The 21,381-nt window shown below is 48.6% G+C and overlaps 3 protein-coding genes across 3 annotated transcripts; 1 reads left to right on the top strand and 2 right to left on the bottom strand.

Moving 5' to 3' along the window:
* Positions 1 to 366: 366 nt before the first annotated feature.
* On the bottom strand, positions 367 to 1,977 carry N7446_012462 (transposase; the record flags this gene model as incomplete). The annotated part of the gene is made up of 1 exon (XM_058521204.1): positions 367 to 1,977. The coding sequence occupies one exon, from the start codon at positions 1,975 to 1,977 to the stop codon at positions 367 to 369; it is 1,611 nt and encodes a 536-aa protein (XP_058366570.1).
* Positions 1,978 to 18,147: 16,170 nt separating this feature from the next.
* Positions 18,148 to 20,078, bottom strand: N7446_012461 (SANT/Myb-like DNA-binding domain-containing protein; the record flags this gene model as incomplete). The annotated part of the gene is made up of 4 exons (XM_058521203.1): positions 18,148 to 18,842; positions 18,871 to 19,347; positions 19,407 to 19,565; positions 19,679 to 20,078. The coding sequence occupies 4 exons, from the start codon at positions 20,076 to 20,078 to the stop codon at positions 18,148 to 18,150; spliced, it is 1,731 nt and encodes a 576-aa protein (XP_058366569.1).
* A 367-nt stretch (positions 20,079 to 20,445) lies between these two features.
* Positions 20,446 to 21,339, top strand: N7446_012460 (uncharacterized protein; the record flags this gene model as incomplete). Its single annotated transcript, XM_058521202.1, has 2 exons — positions 20,446 to 20,688; positions 21,040 to 21,339. 2 exons carry the CDS (start codon positions 20,446 to 20,448, stop codon positions 21,337 to 21,339), a joined length of 543 nt encoding a protein of 180 aa, XP_058366568.1.
* Positions 21,340 to 21,381: the final 42 nt, after the last annotated feature.

The following is a 21,381-nucleotide window of genomic DNA, read 5'->3' as shown; positions in this document are numbered from 1 at the left end:
ATCTATCCACCTATCCGAGTGTGAAACTAGTCAGATGCCTACTGGTTGGCCAATGATTTCAACTGATTGTATGCTTACGTGCGTACGTGGGCACGTGCAACTTCGCTTAAGGTCCCGTGCTGTTTATACATCTCAAAGGTAAAGTTGAATTTGTACTCTCACTAACCGGCCCTTACATTTTTTACAAAAATTACAGACCCTCCTAGCGGAGGGTCCGCCACCCATATGAAAGGGATCACTCAAATGACAGATTTTTCCTACATTTTACTTTAACCTCAATTTACTACACCACCACATAGTAAATTAATTAATTTAATAAGAGATATAGATGAATTAGTCAACTTACTACTAGAATACAAAAGCAATTTAATTTCCACTGCGTTTTTTGGCCCTTCCATGCTTCCTGATTTCGACCAATACCTTCTTCCACTTCCGCCTCGTTTTCTCTTGATCGGCTTTTTCGCTCAGTTTATATTCTTTTCGCTTTATTTCTTTGAGCTGGTTTGAATTCATGATGCCGGTAATCCGTACATGACGGCGAGATGCATCATACCGGGCGTGGCGAGCTCCCATGATAGCTTGTGTTCGATCGAATTCCCGCTGTAGCTGGAGAGCTAAAGTAGCCTGCGCCTCAGCACCTTTTGCAAGCTTTGCCAACCCCTCTTTGAAATGCTGAGTTGTAGGATCATATTGATTAAGCCGTAGGCTTATTCTTCTCACTTTTTCAGCGGTTTTTGGGGTGCTAAACTCAGTGTTTTGTGAGTTTATTGATGGTGTATTCAACTGGTATAGATTGTCATAGTATGGATCGTATGACTCTAATTCGTCGGTAATAAGCTTAGAATTAATAGGCCAAAGGCCTGTCAATTTAAATCCAAGCTTAATTGTATGCGGTTTGAAGGTTTTTCGACGAATTTCCCCTATGGAATGTAGGAATTCATCCTTTGAGAACTTGCGGCATCCAGTCATTGTTGCGGCCTCGACAGCCTCACTATGCCAGTGTTTATAAACACTAAACACTCCGACATCGAGAGGCTGTAATATATGACTAGTATGCGAGAGTAAAAAGAATAAAATGATATTATTCTTCTCACAAAATTGGACGAATTGACGCGTCATATGGGCTCCAAAACGGTCGCATAACACAAGCCTTTTTGCACCTAGTGTACGGCCAATAGTCCACTTATGGAATAGCTGAATCCACTGGAATGCTAAGGTATCATTGATATAGCCGGTGTCAGTGACAGCTAGATGCTCATCTTCCTTAATAGCATCAAACCAGCGTGCTAAGGCTTGCTTTGCACTTAGAATAATAAGCGGCGGGCAGGCAAAACCATCAGCAGAGACAGCCTCCAAAACAGTCACAGATTCTCGGTTTGTGATAGATCCATTGAATAGCTTCTTTTTTGGATGTCTAGTAATGATAAATTGATCACGTCCGACACCAATTTGAAAGCCAGTTTCATCAAAATTGTAGATGTCTTGCTGGCATATACCGTGCTCAGTCACCACTTGTTTATAGTCTTGAAACCACCTCTCAACAACAGATTTATCAAGTGCAGCACTTCTTTCAACATCAAGAGCCTTCCTCCGTCGTACATAGTACTCAGGATTACGTTTGAGAAAACGTTTTAGCCAGTGGTCGCCGATTTGAGGGGGCGGTTCGCTCTCGTCATGGTGGTCTTCTTCGAGGATTGAATTGGCTGCAATAGCAATTTGACGGCGATTTATCGAGGCTCCGACCGTATCAAAGTAATCGATATATTCACATAAAGCCTGCTCTTGTATGAAATTAAGCCTCCGGCCATTGGGTTGTCTTTGAAAAAGCGATTTTCCACCTTTCCATCGCCGTCGGAGTCGACCTTCGGGGACCGCGAATTCTCGCGCAGTTTTTGCAATATTGGGTTTAGATTGCTCAGAGAGAGAGTCCATTGCTTTCTCAATCTGGATCTCTATTTCTTTATTGGTTTTAGGCATGGTGGAGGATCAATGTGAAAATGGTAAATTTAAAAAAAATCTGTCATTTGGGTGATCCCTTTCATATGGGTGGCGGACCCTCCGTTAGGAGGGTCTGTAATTTTGTAAAAAATGTAAGGGCCGGTTAATACCTTGCTGATATGGTAATATCCGTCAAGCGTTCTCTATCTCTAAGTCGAATACTGATACGAGACTGACCCTCTCCTTTGGAGCTTGACAGTGGGAACTAGTCCGCAGACAACCCGCGAGATGGCTTCAACCTTTCGAAGTCTGACATTTAATGGATTTATATCATGAGAAATAGGTGATATGGCAAGATCTGTTCGCTTGAGCATTCAAAGGGGGCATAGCCGCGTAATAAGCCACAGGCTCGTGGAGTCCACTCTGAGTACTACCCAGACCACTTAATCTCAAATTCGCCTTCCGTTGGTGCCAACACACATTGACGGGGGTGTATGCCAGGAGTGAGATGCAACAGCGCTGCAGCCGTAGCGCTGGACGACAGCCTAGAGATTACAGAATCATCACAGGTTCAGGTCGAGCCGATAGGCCAATGGTTGGTATACGCCGCCGAGCTGGTCGGAGTCTTATGTGCCATCGACATTATCAACAAACACGCCGAATTCTCATAGAAGGACCGAATCTGAAACCTCATGTGATTAAGGGTTCAAGTCTGTCAGATACAAACAGAAGAAACCAAGATTGAGGCGTGAAATATGGATGCAATCAGGGAGCATAGGTGCATCAACGTATGCCCCGACACAGTATAGGGCTTGGGTGGACGTTGACTCAGGACTTGAATAGACCCATGAGAGTAGAACCACCCTCCGATGCCGTTAACCAAAGCCATAAAGATATAAGAGGCTGTCAGTCGAGATATATCAGAAAAGACAGCGTTGTAGATCGAGACGCTGCATAAAACCAAGGCGCCAAACCCTCCAATCACCAGCACTCGTTCTCTCTTCTCTCTTGGCCAGGTTATCAAATATGTGGCACAGACTAGACCTCGCCATGACCCGGACCGTGGGTCCCTTTTCGCGACCCTTGACCCGCCCCTCCGGAGGGGAGGGTCGTAGGCTGACGACCCTCACCGCACCTGAGGGTCATAAAATCTTTGAGGGTCACCCGCCAAGTTACCCTCACGACCCGCATATGCATAAATTCTTCACACCTTCCCTGATTAGGATGGATAAATTTGCTGACAGATAGCAATAAATTACTGTTTCTTATACCTGTTTCGTCTGTCACACACTTAATTCATCTTTTTCTATCCGACCCCTGTGTATTTTTATGAAATATGTCTTCAGGTCTTCTTGCTTGGTAATACTCAATTGACAGATTCTCAGGTCTAAGGGAGACCGTTGTGGTATGTATTGTAAAGAATTGGAGAGATTGGCAAATCACGATGTGGAAATATATATTTTGAGTGCAGAACGTAGTCGCACCGCAATCCAGAGACGGCTAACATTTTTCTGGATATAACCTAAAACCACTGGAAATCCTGACTTCATTGTATTTGATATATTGTATTCACTCTCTAAACACTTATGCTACGCTAAAATTAAGCAGAATATGTCGATTAAGTTCAATTATGTGACTCCAGAGTTCTAGGGTCCTAAGGGCGACCCTCACGACCCTCAGGGTGACCCTCACGACCCTCAGGGTGACCCTCACGACCCTCAAAGTGACCCTCATAACCCTCAGGGTGACCCTCATAATCCTTGTTCTAGCCAATTAGTATCGGTAGTATCAAATATGATATATCACCTTTTCTCCTTTGTTTGCGAAGTAGACCCTTGTCTACAAGACTCAACTACCCCTGAGTTCTTTACTGAATAGCACAAGAGATCGAGGTAAGACTTTTCTTCTCCTAACCATCTTCATAATGTCCCAGTTCTCTGATAACTTTTCATCTGCTTATGGGGGTCCTCCCTCGGATTTTCTTGAATATATTGCTAATGATAGTTCAAATCAGCTTTACTCCTCTATCCCATCTGGAAGTCAAACTACCTCCCTTCCCTCGTCTCTACATCGAGCGGCACCTGATTGTCTTCCACGGATTTGCCCCGATCGGATCAGATCGTACATCTTATACTCACCGGAAATGGGTAGCGAATTCGTGCAGTGGTGGCTTCATACCGATTTTGGCCAAAAGAAACAGATATCTTGGGATACAAAACGAGCTGCCCAGTGCTGGAAAAACTTTGACCAAGTCGCGTTTGAAAAAGATGGAAAGCCTGGGGTTATGTGCCATCAATGTCGGAAGGTGCCTGATCACCCTGGCTGGGCTCATTCAGGGACGACCTCAATGAATAAGCACTATAATGGGGTAAATTGCCGAAAAGCTGCCTCAGCTGCAGGGAAGAAACCAAATATCAAGCTTGCATTAGAGCATGCGGTATAGATAAGACCTAACTCTAACCGTGACGATCCTAAATCTGACCTCGACGTTTAGGCGCAGAATGCGACGGTACGAAGATTCGATGAGCGAGTTTGGCAGCAGAAGCTTGCTAAGCTTCTTGCTGTATCGCATCTCCCCTTTCTGTTTCTCGAGCACACCGAGTTCCGTGATCTTATCTCCTACGCCCGGCTTGCACCGTCAATGCCGGAAATTCCTTCTGCTAAGGTTATGCGCCGGCAGCTTCGAGACCTAGTCCGTGAGAACCAAAAGAGTATCCTTCAGAGACTCCCCTTCTGGTGCGAAGCTATCACTTGCTCTAGATTGCTGGACATCGCCATTTAAGCAGGCATTTATAGCGATTACGGGATACTTTCTTGACGAAGACTGGGAGTACAATGAGATACTACTCAGATTCGAACACTTACATGGATCTCATTCAGGTGCAAATCTGAGTGAAGTGCTCTTCAAGCTGCTACAGGAGTATCAGATCACAGATAGAGTGCTTACGGTAACCACCGACAACGCTTCAAATAACGTTACCCTTATGGCAAGTGTCCACGACGCGATTGAGTCACTACAATCCGCCAACGATGTCGTTATTATTCGGATACCGTGTATTGCCCATGTGATCCAGTTAAGCCTTAAAGACCTCCTTGGGAAGATGAACGCTGCTCCAAAGAATGATGTAGCTGAACAGGCATGGTCTGATGACCGGGTGGATAGTCTTCGTGCAAGACAGCAGAAACGCGAGATCGTGGACACTCTAAATAAGGTGAGATATCGTAACTTTTCTACCATTCATTATCCTAATCTGTCTCTTAGGTTCGAAGCCTTGCGATCTATATCAACGCGAGTCCGCAGCGCCGAGAGTCATTCTACAACTTACAAACTAAGGAGCCAAAGCTCGTGCCAATTCAGGATGTTGCTACTCGATGGAACTCCACGTTCTTAATGCTTGTCCGCGCAAAGAAACTCCAGCAAACCTTCGATGCTTTCTGTACACAGTACGACCAAGAACATTTTGCCCTAAGTCAGGAGCAGTGGCGACAAGTGGACTATCTTATCTGCATCCTTCAGCCTTTTCACCGATTCACAACTCTTCTTTCAAAGTCGAAGGACGTCACTATCCACCGGGTCTTTAAGGTCTACAATAAGCTATTTGATCACATAGAAAAGTCGATTAGACGGCTTAGACGGAAGAGGGTCGCTTGGAAGCAAGTAATGCTTATGTCACTCGAAGCGGCAAAAAGCAAGCTCTCAGTCTACTATAAAGACACTGATAATATGGATGGCGATCTCTATGCCATTGGCACAATCCTTTCTCCGCAGGATAAACTTCAGTTTTTCTCAACCGCCGACTGGGACCCAGAGGAAGGCGGAATTGATTACCGAGCAACCTATCGCCAGAGCCTTGAGTCCTCTCTCGAAAAGTACTCTGAGAACCTTGCGCGGGAGCAGCTGACATTAGGTGCTCCTCTAATGATTCCAGAAACGGATGAATTTGATTTAGCATGTGTTCGAGACGAGTCGCAGCAATCGCAGATTCCACAGCGAGTTCAATCTGACGAGCTGACAAGGTATCTTGATAGTAGTAAGTTTCTCTTAATTTCCACAGAATTTATTACTTATTTCTCTTTCAGACACAGTACCAAATGCTCAGCCTCGAACTTGGTGGAAATATCACCAAGATGAATTCCCGAGAATGGCGAGGCTTGCACGGGATATTCTTTCGATTCCAGCTAGTGGTGCAGGAGTAGAACGGCTTTTCAACTCTGCGCGAGATATTTGTCATTATCGGCGGGGCTCTCTACAGCCTCAAACAATCTCGGATCTTATGATGTATATGTGCACGTCGCGTTTCGAGATTCTTGAAGAGGAGCGAATAATGCTGTCTGAATATCTTTCAGCCCAGGAGATACAGGCTGCAAAGGAAGAGAGAACACAGCAACATATCACCGTTGATCCAATCAGTGATGATGAAGAGGATGAGGGGCCTTCTACAGAGTTTCAAGCAACTTCGCCTGGCCAAGCAGCTTCACAAGGCCTATCTACAAACGCACTTGGCAAAAGACGCTTAAGCAGTATAGCCAAGGATACAGGAGGTGACCAGGAAGATGATAGTGAAGTGACATGCCTGCCAGAGATACAGCACCGAGTATCTGGTAGAGTTCGCAAGCGTTCAAGGTTGCTTGATGGATATGAAATATTGGATATATAGTTAATTCGTTCAATTCATCTATTCAGTTCATCTCTTCAATCTATCTGTTTAATGCATTCAAAGTGATCAAAGGTAGCAAAGTAAGCCTAGAACTGCTGTAAGTGAGATACCCAAAAATACAGCTAAAACCTACATAATTTGTGCACCGCGCGACATGCTGGTGTTTGCATTGTTTTACGACCCTGAGGGTCGGGTCGTGGCCCTGAGAGTCGGGGGGCACTTTCAACGACCCTCCCCTCATGGAGGGTCAGGGTCGGGACTCACTACCCAGGACCCTCCGAGGTCCGGGTCGTGGTCCGGGTCGTCAGGGTGACCCGCGGGTCGTGGCGAGGTCTAGCACAGACCACCCCGCCCAGTGTGACTCCCAGGAAAATGGAATTGTTGTTCCCGCTATCAGTAGCCTCTAAAAGCAAGACTGATACAGATGTCCCCCATATGTGAAGAATAATTCCAAGGTGGTCCAGCAGGAAGTAGGAAGAAGGGAGCTGCTTTCTCGAATACAGCACGTAGTGACAAAAGGTAGAAGTCCCAAAACAAATGAGATTGACTAAGAGAGAAACCAAAGCTGTGGCCGTATTGCTTATGGATGAAGGGCACTGAGACACACGGTAGATAAAGCAGAGTAGGATGATACTGCCACATAAATGGAATCTTGGGTTGACAGAGCCGTTGGTGTGCACGAGGGTGCTTCGGGGTTTCGAAAAGCGACAGCTGGTTTCCATGTCGACAAAATAAGTTGTCACAGAGAAATTTATGGAATGAGTAATTTATGGCAACATATAGGTACAACAATGCGAAGGCTTTTCGAAGTAGACGGGATAGAAAGCCTTCAAACCGGTGGCAGGGCCCGAGTAAAGAAGGCCTTTCCATGGGAGACACATCTTCATTCCATTACAGTAGGCTTTTGAATTTCAGTGCTCTGTTAGCAGCCCATTCCAATGGTGGCGTTGATGATCAATCACGCGGTGTTGATGGTTGGTGAATATGCTTCATATTAGTGGCTTCCGGTGATGAACGGACCGGGAGATATATATTCAATCACAACGCATTTTCCACATTCGTTTAAGAGCTCAGAAATTCCAAAAGTAAATAGAGTAAAACCTAGAGGACTGAAAAAGAAAATCGAAAAGAAAAGGTATCTATCTTAACCATGATCACAAGTTCAAAAGTTGACTTTTCCCGTCCGTCAACAAGGACGGCCAAGCTTCAACGGGTTGACGGGTTGAGTACCCGTGCCCGCGCGACCGCGGCCTGACGCTTTCCGCAGCCTAGAGGGACAGAACCACACAGCGCAGACAATCAACACTCGAGCGAGGCCAGAAAATTTCCATGTTTTTTAGATGAAAATGTGAGCGCTCTTGGTAAGATCAAAGAACGAACAGCTTCCATTGCCTCAGTATTAGGACCGTAGATTCAACAGTGAGCCAACGTTTCTTAACCGACTCACTTTGATCTAATTCTCAAGATGACCCTAGCATTTTTAGTCGGTGGGCATCTAACATGACACCAAAAATTTCGCTGCAAATAGTTGCGGTAGAACGAAGGCATGAATTGCAACAGACCTCACTTAGGATAGCGTCGTGTCCTTGAACGTTTGCTCTACAATAGAGCACGTACGCGATGGGAGCCGAGAAACCTATAAATTCGCCCTCTCCCCCCAGCAATTTGTTCTACAACACTGTCACTTGCTGCGCAAAGTCGAGCAGGCCTTCGGTTCGAGGCACCTGATAAGTTCTTCCCTTTCACCTACTGGATTTCCAATGTACTGACATCTATACTGTAATTACGTTGTGGACTGACAAGCTAGAAAGTGCTTGTGAGAATGAGATTCCCACCAGGTCCACTATGCCACCCATGCCAGCCGGTCGAGAAGCAGATCGGGGTTAGCTGGTCAAAGTATCTATGCGAACATCTGTCCACCATAGCAACCGACCACTGTCCCGTCCCTGAATATATCGATGCAAAATAAAGACTTCCATACAGGTATGTAAATTTCAGCGCGCCCCTGTCCGAAACTAGACTTACTTCAGACAGGATGCGAAACAAGGATCTATGCATTCCGTCCAATGCACGCGCAAAGCCACGGAGCCCTTTTCCGTGTCTTCTTTCAGAACATGTGAGTTCTACATGTCTCGCCGGTCGACAAGCTAATGATGGACAGGAGACCGTTGACAGCGCCCTAATGTGAGTCCGACCCAGCGGCGCCGTCAGTGCTCCGGGCAAGGTCATGGCTTACACACCATTTCTAGCCCTGCCACATCAAACCATGCAGCATGTCCTATGTGAAATACTGCAAATCAAAGGCGCGGGCCAACAACAGGACGCATAAGCTCGAGAACCTTGTTCTCTATGGTAAGGTGAGTGGATATCGCGGCTCTTGATGCGCCGGGTCCGATGATTTGTGCCAAGTCTGTGCCCCAGACACGAACACTACTGACATCTTCATGCCGTTGCAGGAGCAGCCCATCGCCAACCGCGCAAGGTCTCGTGGCGAGTTACCTATTCCCGCCGACTCAGATAAGACCAAGGAGCCGACGCGCCATCGCGTCTTCCCCCTTCTCACCGCCTTTTCATACGACTTGAGTGCCTCAGCCTCTCGCCGCCTATGGGAAGCGGTCTCCCTTACGACTGTACAATTTCTTGTCATGGGCGGGTTCGTCACGCGCATTTGCCGTCTTGTGAACTTGCCCGTGCATCCAGCGCGGCTTCTCGAAGCGACAGCCGGAGAGTGCGACGAACATGGATACAACATGGCGTGTTGGTGACTGCATTGCAGAAGAGAATTGGGAGTGATCTAGTTGATAGGCTGGTATGGTCACTATCCTTGTTTATCATCTGCTTCAAGTGTACACTAGGGGAATTCTTCATGAACAACGTAAAGCACGACATCTCGTGGAACTGGATCAACACATGCTGACTCGGATCTCACAATAGGAGGCTCCCTCATATTCCCACACTCGAATTCGAAGCGATCAACTGTCTTGTCTGCTCAACCTCTCCTGCACCAACACCATCGCATGCTCTGTTTCTTCCTCATGACTACCGGTGGCATCGATGAGTCCCTCCCTCGACGTTCTAGTCGATTTGGTTCATCAGATCACGCGTTGGTATGCTTACCTGATGCAAGACCCCACAGAGCGCATAGCAGTGTCTGTCTCTCGGCATTTGAACACCTACATGGGATAGCCTCTTGCGGCTTGGATCCCCGGCGTCCAGTGGGTGGCCATCGTTGTTCTTGGATGGCGTCTAGCGTCTTTTGAGCCTAAAACCGCTAAGAAATCGGGAGAAGCCAACGCAGCCAATGCTTTGTCTAGCTAGAGCCATATTTTCGTACTGGCGAGGTTGTCAGTCGAGACTGCTTGCATGGAGAAGGTGAGGCAAAAATCCCGTCATTTCTAGCCAAATCAACTAACAATAGCCATGTCAGCTTCGAATCGATGGACAAGACCGCGGATGGCCAAACGATTGAGAGGACCCATGACCCAAGAACTACGTCTGATAGAGTCATCTTGATTCCTCTTCCTCTCCGGGTTGCTGAGCTTTTGGACATGTACGGGCGAGCGGGAACCACTCGGACATACACGGAGCTGCATGCTATCGATTGTTTGCTTTTCCCTGTTAGACAGAAGGTTGGCGATTTCATTCCTACGCCTGCGTTTTTCTATCCAAGCCCGAGCACTACGTGCAAAGCCCATACACCTTGAATGTCAGAGCAGCTGGAGGTCAGTCAAGTTATCCAGTATCCTTCGTCCATTGAGACCGTCGTCTAACATATCGCAATTGGAGGCGCAAGCACGTCTTGCCAGCAAATCACCGATTCCTCTACGTCTCTGAGCTCACTGTGCTTTGACCATCTATGATGTATTTCTCCGCGCCCAAGACGATATCTGGCATATCACTGTTGAGCATTTCACCGTGAAGGTGGGTTTGATGTCTGTAACAGCACCACAAGAGCCCTCGGGTTGTAGGACCTCTGAATGTCCCGTACAGCCTGTACGAATTATCTACCCCAATAAGCGCTCATGTTATATTTGCTTAGGGAGTATTTGAGCGGATGCCTGCTAGGGTCACACGTGGATGAGAACACTCCTGTACAAATCACCAGGTCCCGAGCGCTGATTGGGGAGAGTGTCTTACCAGTTCTGATTTACGAAATACATCACATGGCTCTACACTTCCTAGTTCTGATCTTGAGTGTACAGTATATTGCGTGATCAGAGTTGCACAATTATTTCGAGGCCATAGTCAAGGTGTGACCAACAGGGATCAAAATTGCTTTGCAGGATTAAAAAAAAAAAAAAAAAAAAAAAAGGCAATTGAAGTTTCTATGATGTGGGGGACATGGCAAGAGACCGCGTTGCCTCTGTGAGACGGTGACCAGCACTCCCTTCACCGCCCGACCATTCACCACATCAACATCAAACATCAACATCAACACCAACACACCAACACATCAACACATCAACACATCAACACATCAACACATCAACACATCAACACATCAACACATCAACACATCAACACATCAACACATCAACACATCAACACATCAACACATCAACACATCAACACATCAACACATCAACACATCAACACATCAACACATCAACACATCAACACATCAACACATCAACACATCAACACATCAACATATCAACACATCAACGCGCATCAACACATCAAAACACAACACTTCAACACTCTCACCAATTCTCACCAACATGTTTGCTCTACGCCTGAATGAAGGGTGTCAATTTCACTACGCGAAAGGACTATCGGATCGCAAACCATCAGTGCAGAACATTTGGGAACCTCCCCTTTGATAAAAATGACACTTTCGTTGTTATATAATGTTGGCCATTGAATTTGGGACGATCTATCTAGGGCTCATTCTATCTATCCAATGATGATCCTTCGGAAAAAGAAACAGACTATGAGGAGGTTGGGCAGGTCTTTGCTTCTTCGAATACTGTTGAATATCGAATACTGGTCTCTAACACCACGAAGAGGTGCCTGCACATTGCTAGAGGGCTTGTTAACGCAGCAATCCCCTGCAAAGCACGTTTGTTGACGCAGAGCTCGTCCTGCGAAGCACATTTTTACACTCGCGGGGCTCAGGGCAGCGAGGGAGCACATTTTGACACTCGCGGGGCTCAGGGCAACGAGGGAGCACATTTTTACACTCGCGGGGCTCAGGGCAACGAGGGAGCACATTTTTACACTCGCGGGGCTCAGGGCAACGAGGGAGCACACTCTTACACTCGCGGGGCTCAGGGCAACGAGGGAGCACATTTTTACACTCGCGGGGCTCAGGGCAGCGAGGGAGCACACTCTTACACTCGCGGGGCTCAGGGCAACGAGGGAGCACACTCTTACACTCGCGGGGCTCAGGGCAGCGAGGGAGCACACTCTTACACTCGCGGGGCTCAGGGCAGCGAGGGAGCACATTTTTACACTCGCGGGGCTCAGGGCAGCGAGGGAGCATATTTTTACACTCGCGGGGCTCAGGGCAGCGAGGGAGCACATTTTTACACTCGCGGGGCTCAGGGCAGCGAGGGAGCACATTTTTACACTCGCGGGGCTCAGGGCAGCGAGGGAGCATATTTTTACACTCGCGGGGCTCAGGGCAGCGAGGGAGCACACTCTTACACTCGCGGGGCTCAGGGCAACGAGGGAGCACACTCTTACACTCGCGGGGCTCAGGGCAGCGAGGGAGCACATTTTTACACTCGCGGGGCTCAGGGCAGCGAGGGAGCACATTTTTACACTCGCGGGGCTCAGGGCAGCGAGGGAGCACAGTCTTACATCGCTGGCCTCGTGGCAGCGACAGCCGTGGTCACGGAAGCTCTCGAGCCCGCAGGCAAGAGAGGGACACTACGATGCATCAAAGTGTGAGGATCAAAGTGTGAGGACCGAAGTCCTGAGTTTTTTGGGCTGGGAATCCGGCCCCTTTTATAACTTTTCGGTCAAGTCTCTACCATGGAACCATTGCGCCGAGGGTAGAGAGATCACTGTCCCTTGGTTGGCGTTGAAGCAAGTCGAACGACGTTGAAACGGTGTCTGGACACTTTGTGGCCCGCAGATTCATGTTTCGACCTGGGACCATTTCTCTCAAATCTTGCGTTGAGTATGGTGAACCACTTTCATCAACTGCTGAAAGAAAGCAACGCCGCAAAAATGTGATTCCTACATATTGTTGAGTTCGCAATTAAATCGCTCAACGCGGTGGCACCCTACATCTGCCTGTTTTAGCCACGGTCACCGTCTCTTTCATGAGGGTTGAAGTGCTTCAACAGATGCCAAAATAATAGGTTGAGAAATTTCTGGCTGACAGAAACGCTGGACTGTACCTGCGGTTGGCCGGAGGATCCTTTGGTCTCGCTCGAATCAATCCTGTTCATCTTTGGCCCCGCGCCGCTGAATGTTGTTTCTTCCCTGTCTACTCGCAGCCAGCTAATGTTGCTTTTACCAGAATCTCTATTCCCTTACCGCACACAGATAATGACATACTCTCAAGCTCAAGATGAGGATTGTCCTTCTTTGGGAGGGCATAAACAAAAATCCAGAGCTTATTGGAAAGTTTCCATAGGAAACCGAGCCTAGGACAACCATGTGAAATGTGCAACCAGGCCCACGAGCTAGGTTCGCGTGATCGCCACCCCCTCGCAAGATTGCAACGCTACTATCACATTGATGAGACTGGATACAAACAGCACCCGACGGACCAATCAAACACAATGCGCGAATTTAGACAGACGCAGGTACGGTTCTGCGATGCAGATCCCAGCGACGACCCACGGGACACTAGATCAAGGAGGTTCTATTTATGGCCCGGAGAAGAAGTGAAGGATTTGCAAAGGTCCAGACCGATCCACAAGCCCAAACTTGACGGCCGTCCAGTGTCCGGTCGAAAAGGACTTTGTTGCGTAGAGGGTACGGCCGAGGTACGGTCCAGGCAGGTGAGGTATTTGGAATATCGCGCGGAATTCTGGCAACAGAATGGTAGGCTAAATCCCGATCCGTGGTTATGCTTTCCTGGTTCCTGTCACAGGAAAGTAAGTTCTCCTGTCAAGTGGCAAGCTGTTTGTCTATCAGGTCTGTCGAACGTTCTAGAAGCTATGTCTTATGTCCTGCATAAAGCTTCCCCGTAGAGATTGTATTCTCTGAATCCGACACAGCCCCCCCATCGGCCCAGTTCAATCGTCAGTCCCATATCCGTAGCGGATAGCTTGTAGAAACTATGCCAATCATGGACAGATCTCATGAGCTTATGTAAACATATCTCCGGTTTTTGCACTAAAACCGAGGAACCGATTGGCTCCCGAAAATTGGTTGAGGTTGTGGGCCGGCCCTGCTGCGGCCCCTAAACTTTATTCCAATCATCCTCCGCATCTTGATTATGACTATAGCGAGAGAATCTTTCTAGTACAGTGTTGGTCTTTTCCAATTTCCTATATATGGGCAGACCGAGGCTTTGTTGATTCTGCCCTAGTTCTGTTTTATTTTGGGCTGTAGGGGACTTGATCATGAGCAACTAGAAAGCAAGTGGGGCAGAAGCCCGGGCCTGAATCCTTCATGACGACCGCATTCTCTCACCGAGCAGGCGATTCCATGGGTCGTCCAAACTAAGCAGTCGAATGATTTGCGGTTCCGCTAATGATCGTCAGTTGCCCTCTTGATTCCACGGTCTCTGTCAAACTAATTTCCTCCTGACTTGGGTGTAGGTCAAAACAAATCGTACGCTTCATCCCAAAGATTACCCTGCTTTCGACCATCGATCCTATCAAATCCAAGCAGACGTATTACCTTGAGCCGACAAGAATGCCGTATTTCCATTTTCCCAGGGCCCCCTTGCTACCATGTCCTGTTTCCCTACGGGAACACTCATAGTATCGTGAATCCTTATACGCTGTCCGCAGTACTTACCGGGCCACATAACACTCCGATGAAATCCTCCTGGTTCTGCATGACAAGGATGAAAATGTGTAGGCGGGCCTGTTCCAAGGGCACCACCATCGTGCTCGAGTCCTTTGACTTTGGGACATCGTCTATATTATTGTCATTCCAAAGAAGGGCGATTGCTACTTCCTCTACCGAATACATGGAAAGATATACTACCACGCTTATATTTACCATGCCGAGGCTTCATTGCTGATCACAGCCTTTGATGTAGGAACATGCACCAGGACTTATTTATCAAGATAATTGGCCACTGTTCCTTGGACATCGCTATGTAGCGATCCAGCCGATGAATGCTGCTAAAGTGCATGCTCTGTTCGCCAGTATCTCAGCTTCCTAGCAGCACAGACACGATGCACATAGTCCCACCTCCAGGATGACGACCGTGTTCTTTTAGGCCGGCACGGAAGCGGTGCTGGCTGTGCTGGACCCTAACAAATCATTCTGATTTCTCCTCTGGGCTACAAATCCAAACCTCCTTGATCCACTGTCCCTTGGACCGACGATGAGATTCCAATCGTCGGTCCGCATTCAAGCGCAGTATTTTCGACCACTTGACGAATCATTTCACATCTGTTTATCCCAAGATACACGTCAATAAAACGTCGTATTTCGACATCAAGAGATTGAAACGATTGAGTAGATGCCATCTGAATTCAGCTTGCATCAATCATTCTTCTTCCAAGTTGTACAATGCTTCAATCCGGTGAAGAACGTTCTCGGTGTGTTTCGGCAGCAACAGAAATCAGAAATCGGTCTTTCAGACCTTCGAGGCGCAGTCTTGGCAAATAAAATTGGCGCTTGAAGTTCCGTCTTGACTGCGTTCGACGGCACTCTGATTTTGGGAGTCTATCTATCTTCCAGGAACTTCAATAGACGGCGAAGCTTCTGCACGCTCGAAAGTCCACCCATACAGAGAGAGGATTCAATGACGACGCGGGTCATGTGGAGAAGAGATTCACGATCCTGTGAAAGACGGTGGACACCAGCGTGGCGGATGCTATAATTGAGGGTCACTGGAAAGCAATACAACCGCTAGGACGAAAACATTGCCATGGTCCAGAGAGAAGGATGGACAGATGATACACCTGCCGCACAGACACTTCTCACCATATACGCACCCAGAAACGTATCAGGGTGATCGAAAAGCGAAGGTCTTCTCACCCTGGGGTGAGAAAGATGAAATGAGGATCTCCATCCTCAAGAGTGAAAAGGTGAGAGGGAACTGAAAGAGATCCTAAAAACCCACGGGTATATCGGAGATAGAACCAGAAGGATATCGCAGAACAAAAACGGTGTCGCAGACCCGCAGCCCCCGCCAGCCACGGTGGGTGTGCCTCGACCACTTAGGGTGATCAGAAGAAGGACCTGTCTGAGCAAGCCAGGACAGTATGGTCTAGTAATCCGGATAGGCGAATGAGGGAGAGGAAGAGCTCAAGCGGAACCAATCTCGAATGCAAAAGTTGATTGACTGAAGAAAGAATGAATATCACGGGGGGTTGAAATACCCCATGGATGGCTCGGGTACACAGTGTTACGACGACCGTAATGCTGAGGAAACCAAATTACTATACAGAAACACAATAAGAGTGGGTCACTCAGTATAACCCCTGTCCAAGCGGCAAGTTACTGCTCCATTTCTCGACACCATCCTGCCTCGTCCTAAATACCCTTTCTTAGTCGTGATACCACCGGTAGGAAAAAGTTAATACTTACATTCTTAGCAATGGTCCCTATTGGTCAAGAAGGCGCAGGAGCTATGTACAAGTGTTGCGGTCTTAGGCTTGCCTGAAGAGCTTATGGTGACCCTCGTGTCTGAACAGCCGCAGCCACCAAACCATCTTGAGCACCCCACGGCACACTTGTGACCATCACTGTAGTCACAATTGATTTCTCCACCAACACACTTTCTAGCAGTTGTGATTTGGAATAAAATAGGAGAGACAAGGAGAAGCCAAGACCAGTTCACCATATCTTTTGAATCGTGATTTTTTCGGATTGGTGAATAAAGATTGTAAGAAAATTCGATTCGAAAGGTACCACTGAATATGTACCAAGATCTTGACGTGAGGAAAGAATAAGAAGTTTGAACGTTGGTGTGCTGTATTCCGCTAGTTAAAAAAGAGGGAAAGAGTGGGCTTTTATAAACTAATAGTGGCAGCTGGCTTCGCGTAGAAGGTCTGCCTACTACCCGTGCCATAACTAGTTATATGATATAGGTAGATAAAGCGAGCCCCACCCATCAGCAGGACACGTTGGAATTTTAGGAGCTCACTGATTGGTGGGGCTCGCTATCTGGTGCAAATGGCTCGTTGAGTAGATTAGTCGTTGGTTCCCCTTCCACAATCGTTCCTCTTGTATTTTTGGAGAAGGAGAACCGACGATTAACACCCACGTTGCTTTCTTCGGCTTTGGTTATATCTAGCGGGCGTTAGTCTTCGGTTAATGTAGTGGATTGGAGGCGCATTTGCCCTCCAAAATATCATCAATCCAGAGGAGGGAGTGAGACACGGGGCGAAGTCGTACGAAATGGATACAGATTTGTTTCATCGCTGCTATCACAAAGTCTCTTCCCCGAACTCTATTTGGTTTAGTACCTTTCAGTAGCTGCATTGCGGTGGGGCGCTAGCCCGCAGCCCCGAAGCAACTGGATGAGTTTCACAAAGTCCATAGATGGACGTTGACGGCTCTGGGAGAGATGCAAATCGACTTTTGTGTATATTCCCTTACAGATGTTTTGCTCGTACTGTCATGTTTACACCATAGAAGTAAAGCGATGGATCGTCTTCACCACAAGGTGGAGAAAGGAATGGCACGTTTACAGTACCGGTCTTCACCGCCGCGACGCATTTTTAGCCTCCTTCCCTTGGGACTGTCAATTTTCTTGCGGTGTGCTAGAAGACCAGGTACATGGTGGTTTGAGAACCAAATGACCAGGTCCGCCACTCTATGCTAGATTGGGAAAAGAGTGGCCCGTGGCGGTTCAGTTCGATGCGTTGCTGGGGTATTTTTATGCTTCGCGGTTAGAGGAGGGAGACATAGGAAAATAGTGCGCCGCGGCGGTTGAGTTCGATGCGTTGCCGGGATATGCCATGCTCTCGCAGTTAGAGGATGCAGCCATGAGTTTGCGGTTCTGAACAGCCACGCTTGAGCCTCGGTCCTGAAGCAAGGCCATATGATGTTACCAACGACTACTTAACCCCCTTTCCCCCTACGTTGACCTCCATTCGCAGAGCGGAACAACCAAAATGACTGATCGTCCATGCTCTATTACAGCACCCACATCTGAGGCCTTCTGAAGGCTATTGGGATTTGGATGCCGTTGATCGCTGGATTGACGACTTGCTTGGAAACCATGAATTGGTGAATACACTAATTCGATTTTCATCAGACGCAGAAGACGTGGTACTTGTAAGCTATACTCTGGGAATGATTTTTGAATTATGCTTTCTCTCTCCTGCTCAAAATAGAACCAGCAAATCTTTGGGACTCCTCAACCTTCGTCGTATGGAACGATGAAAACATCTCTAAGGTCAGAAGACTGCCTCGAAGCCACCGCTCTCGACCCTCTGCAGCGATGGGGCATAGAAAGTTAGCCGCGTGAAGCCACAGCCGCAGTTGCGGGACATGTAACCTTTCCACTCCGACCCCGCCTGACATTTCTAGTTCCTCGGTCCTTGAGCTTCGTACTATAGCGAACCTGAAGAGCACCCCTGGTCCTCCCTGGAAAATGCTTCATGATTCGATCCCATGGAAGACTTCGCTTTTCCTTCAGTTCAATCAAGAGTTCGTCCTCGGCGGGCAGGAAACGAGTTGCATACGCTGAAGGCTTTTTGTTACTAGGCTGCGGGGTGTGCCCTGCCCTGTCTAAGCTTTCTTCATACGCAGGAGCTTTTGTTGGCTCATGCGGACAAGAAAGTTGCCTATCTTCCTCGAAGGTACACGAGTAGATGACTCTCGATAGAAACGTTTGCCGCGTAAGGAAGCCTCTGATAGGAATGGTTTGTATGTCCTGCAAACTTGTGCCGGGACCCGGATTTGCAATTTCCACTTCTGGAGCCGGGGAGGAAAGCACGCGATATGGGCTTTCGCGTCGAGTCTGAGCGGGTTGGATATTCGTTACAGCACTTCGTCTCGGCCTCTTCGTTAGACGTGGCAACACGGCGATGTCACCGATACCGGAATCGTTCCCATCCGTATAGTCGCTGTCGTCGGGATCATCGCTGTCAACATTGCAGGGGGTTTGCTCGATTTTTCCTTTTCCCTGTACAGCATGTGGAGCCGGCTCTAGTGGACCTTGTTTTTGGTAGCCCACGCGACCGGGTTACAGGCACAACAACCGATACGGAGCACGACCTAGATAAATCTCTTGGTGAATCCTTTCCCTCTGACCTGGAAACTGCCTGCCTTTTTTGGTGCAGAACGGGCGAGATAGGCCTTGACAACGCTACGTCGTCAGGACAACAATCTGTTGAATGGATGTCACTGCCGTCGCTCCGCACGTCCAGGTGGCTGTCGCGAGTTGCTGAAAGGTCCCTCGCGTGCAACTCGGTGGAATGTGCCTCCGTGACGGGTAGAGGACTTGATTTTCTGGACTCTGCTCCAGTTTCAGGAGTCCCCCTAAAAAGCCGCTGATTCGCTGGCTCTGGTTCATCTCCAGCTGGAACAGAAGTGCTGGGATTAGGCGATGGGGTTTGATCTCTTGAAACATTACCCGCCGTCACGCTGTTGACCTCTGTTTCATAGCCAAAAATGGAAAGCTGGGTTTCGTTGCGTTCAGTGGGTGAAAGATCTGTAGTCGTATGATGAGAAGCAGCCTAGGAAAACCCTATCATCAGACACATTACTAACCTTGAACGGGACATAGTTCGTTCGGTGAAACGGAACCACCAGCTCCCACAGGATAAGTGGGTGCGCTGGCTGCTGATGAGGCGGCGGTGTCTTGCTGCGTAGCAGGATCCTCTGAGAGGAGCCTTAAATCCTCCCTGTAATGATCGTGGTTGTGGTTGGCTATTTTAAAAATAAGAAGTTGGCACATTTCACTTGTCTTGAGCTTGAAAATTAATGGCACCCGAGGGGGACCTGAAAAGCTAGAGGAGCCAGCAGACGAGCAGGTCACTTACCAAAGTGTTGATCATGCAATTCCTTTCCTTGAATGTCGTTGATATCCTGTGATTGACTCTCCTCGCTGCCTCCAAAGCATGATCCTGAAGTCTCCTGGCCCTCAAATTCGGCTATTTCCAAGTTTGCCAATTCCTTATCAAACTTGTTCGGGTGGGCGTCGCGATCGCGAGGCAAACATGACACAACAGGAGGAGGATGAGGTCGGTGAGGATGAGGTGTTCGCGGCGACTCATGAGAAAGGGACGGGGGGCGGGGAGGCAGAGGATGGATTTGGATGGGCAGATTCGAGGGGAAATGGGAAGAATCACGAGAGGTGGTCAGGTGTAATGGTTTGCAAGGGGCCTTTGGGATGGGGGGAGGGTGGTAATGGATGATATTGTCGAGATCGATAGGCACCATGGTTTGCACAGGAGGCACGATAGAATGAAGCGGTTGGAGCAAACAACAGGGAGGGTACACTGTATTCTAAAAATCCAATTCTTTCACTCGCGCGCGGAGGAGGGTCCTTTATACTGAGATGAAGGGAAGAAACGCTAGCGATACATGTCCAGCATCCTTCTCCGAACGAGGAATCCCAAGACTCTTTATATGCAGCCCCTGAGACCTCCTTTCATTTGACCTTGGCTTCTCCATCCGGGGCGGCTTGGGAAATTGGATGGGACTGACCATTATCACGGAGCCAAAGTGCGGCCCGTCGGTAATGGACCGTGATACATCAACTTTCGGAGAAAGAAGACCAAGGGGTCAGATAGCAAGCCGCTACAGCATGCGGCATTTTTCCAATTGGACGATAGTGTCACATCGTCAGGTTTGGTCCGATCTCTCCGACACCGATCAGCTTTGCTGCGCCTTGCTAAAAGACGTCCAGAATCAAAGGACCGCCCTTGGAGATTACCAGGGCGCAGCCGGAGGAGTTATTCAAGTGAGCGGCCAATACCATCACAGCATTTGGAGTTCCGATGCGGAGTTCTCCGAGGCAGCTGTACGAGGCAAAAGGCTTCGCGAACAAGTGAGACACCTGGTCAGTCTGCGCCACGGCGTCAAGACGAAGGATCGGCGAGAGAAGACGAGCCAATGGCACACGGGTACGCAGATTGGACAGCGCACGAAAGAGCGATAGTCGGGTAGCGTCGTATCGTAGGGGCATTTGTGCAAAGACGAGAGTCAATCCAGTCTCCTGCCAACAACTGGGCACTGTTGATGCCCACGAGAGAGAGACGGAGATATACAGGCGAGGTGGTGGGAAGCCCGCACGTATCCAGAGGGCAAATTCTCTCCAGCCAAGATTGTGGACCGGCAACCGCAGCTGAAAAAAATAAAAAGAAACACCAGGGCGATGGACCAGTGGACCAGTAGACAGCGCTGCCGGCGGTTTGGGCGGTGCTCCAGCCTGTGGAGAAGGGGTACCGCTCCGTGCGTGAGGCAACCAGCTGAAACAGGGCGTCCAGTGCCGTGTGATCCGGGAATACGGTATCATTTCACGGCGGCGAGGTCGCTGGGCCCGGCCGGGCGAGAGCGAAAAGTAGCAGACGAGAGTGAGGACGTCGAGCGACGCACCGAGTTATATACTTGTGTCGGTGGGGCCAGCTGGCGGTGGAGGGAGGCAGAACCCCCCGTTCGGGGAAGGCGTGGGCCGCTAGACCATCTTTGGACGTGCTAAGCCTAAAGAAGATGGGATGGATCTCGATGCCATTTTGGGGCT

This window comes from Penicillium canescens (assembly GCF_028828765.1).
Source record: "Penicillium canescens strain IBT 15451 chromosome Unknown utg000010l_segment0_segment0, whole genome shotgun sequence".
Lineage (NCBI taxonomy): Eukaryota > Fungi > Ascomycota > Eurotiomycetes > Eurotiales > Aspergillaceae > Penicillium > Penicillium canescens.
This window is presented reverse-complemented; position numbering and strand designations above follow the sequence as displayed.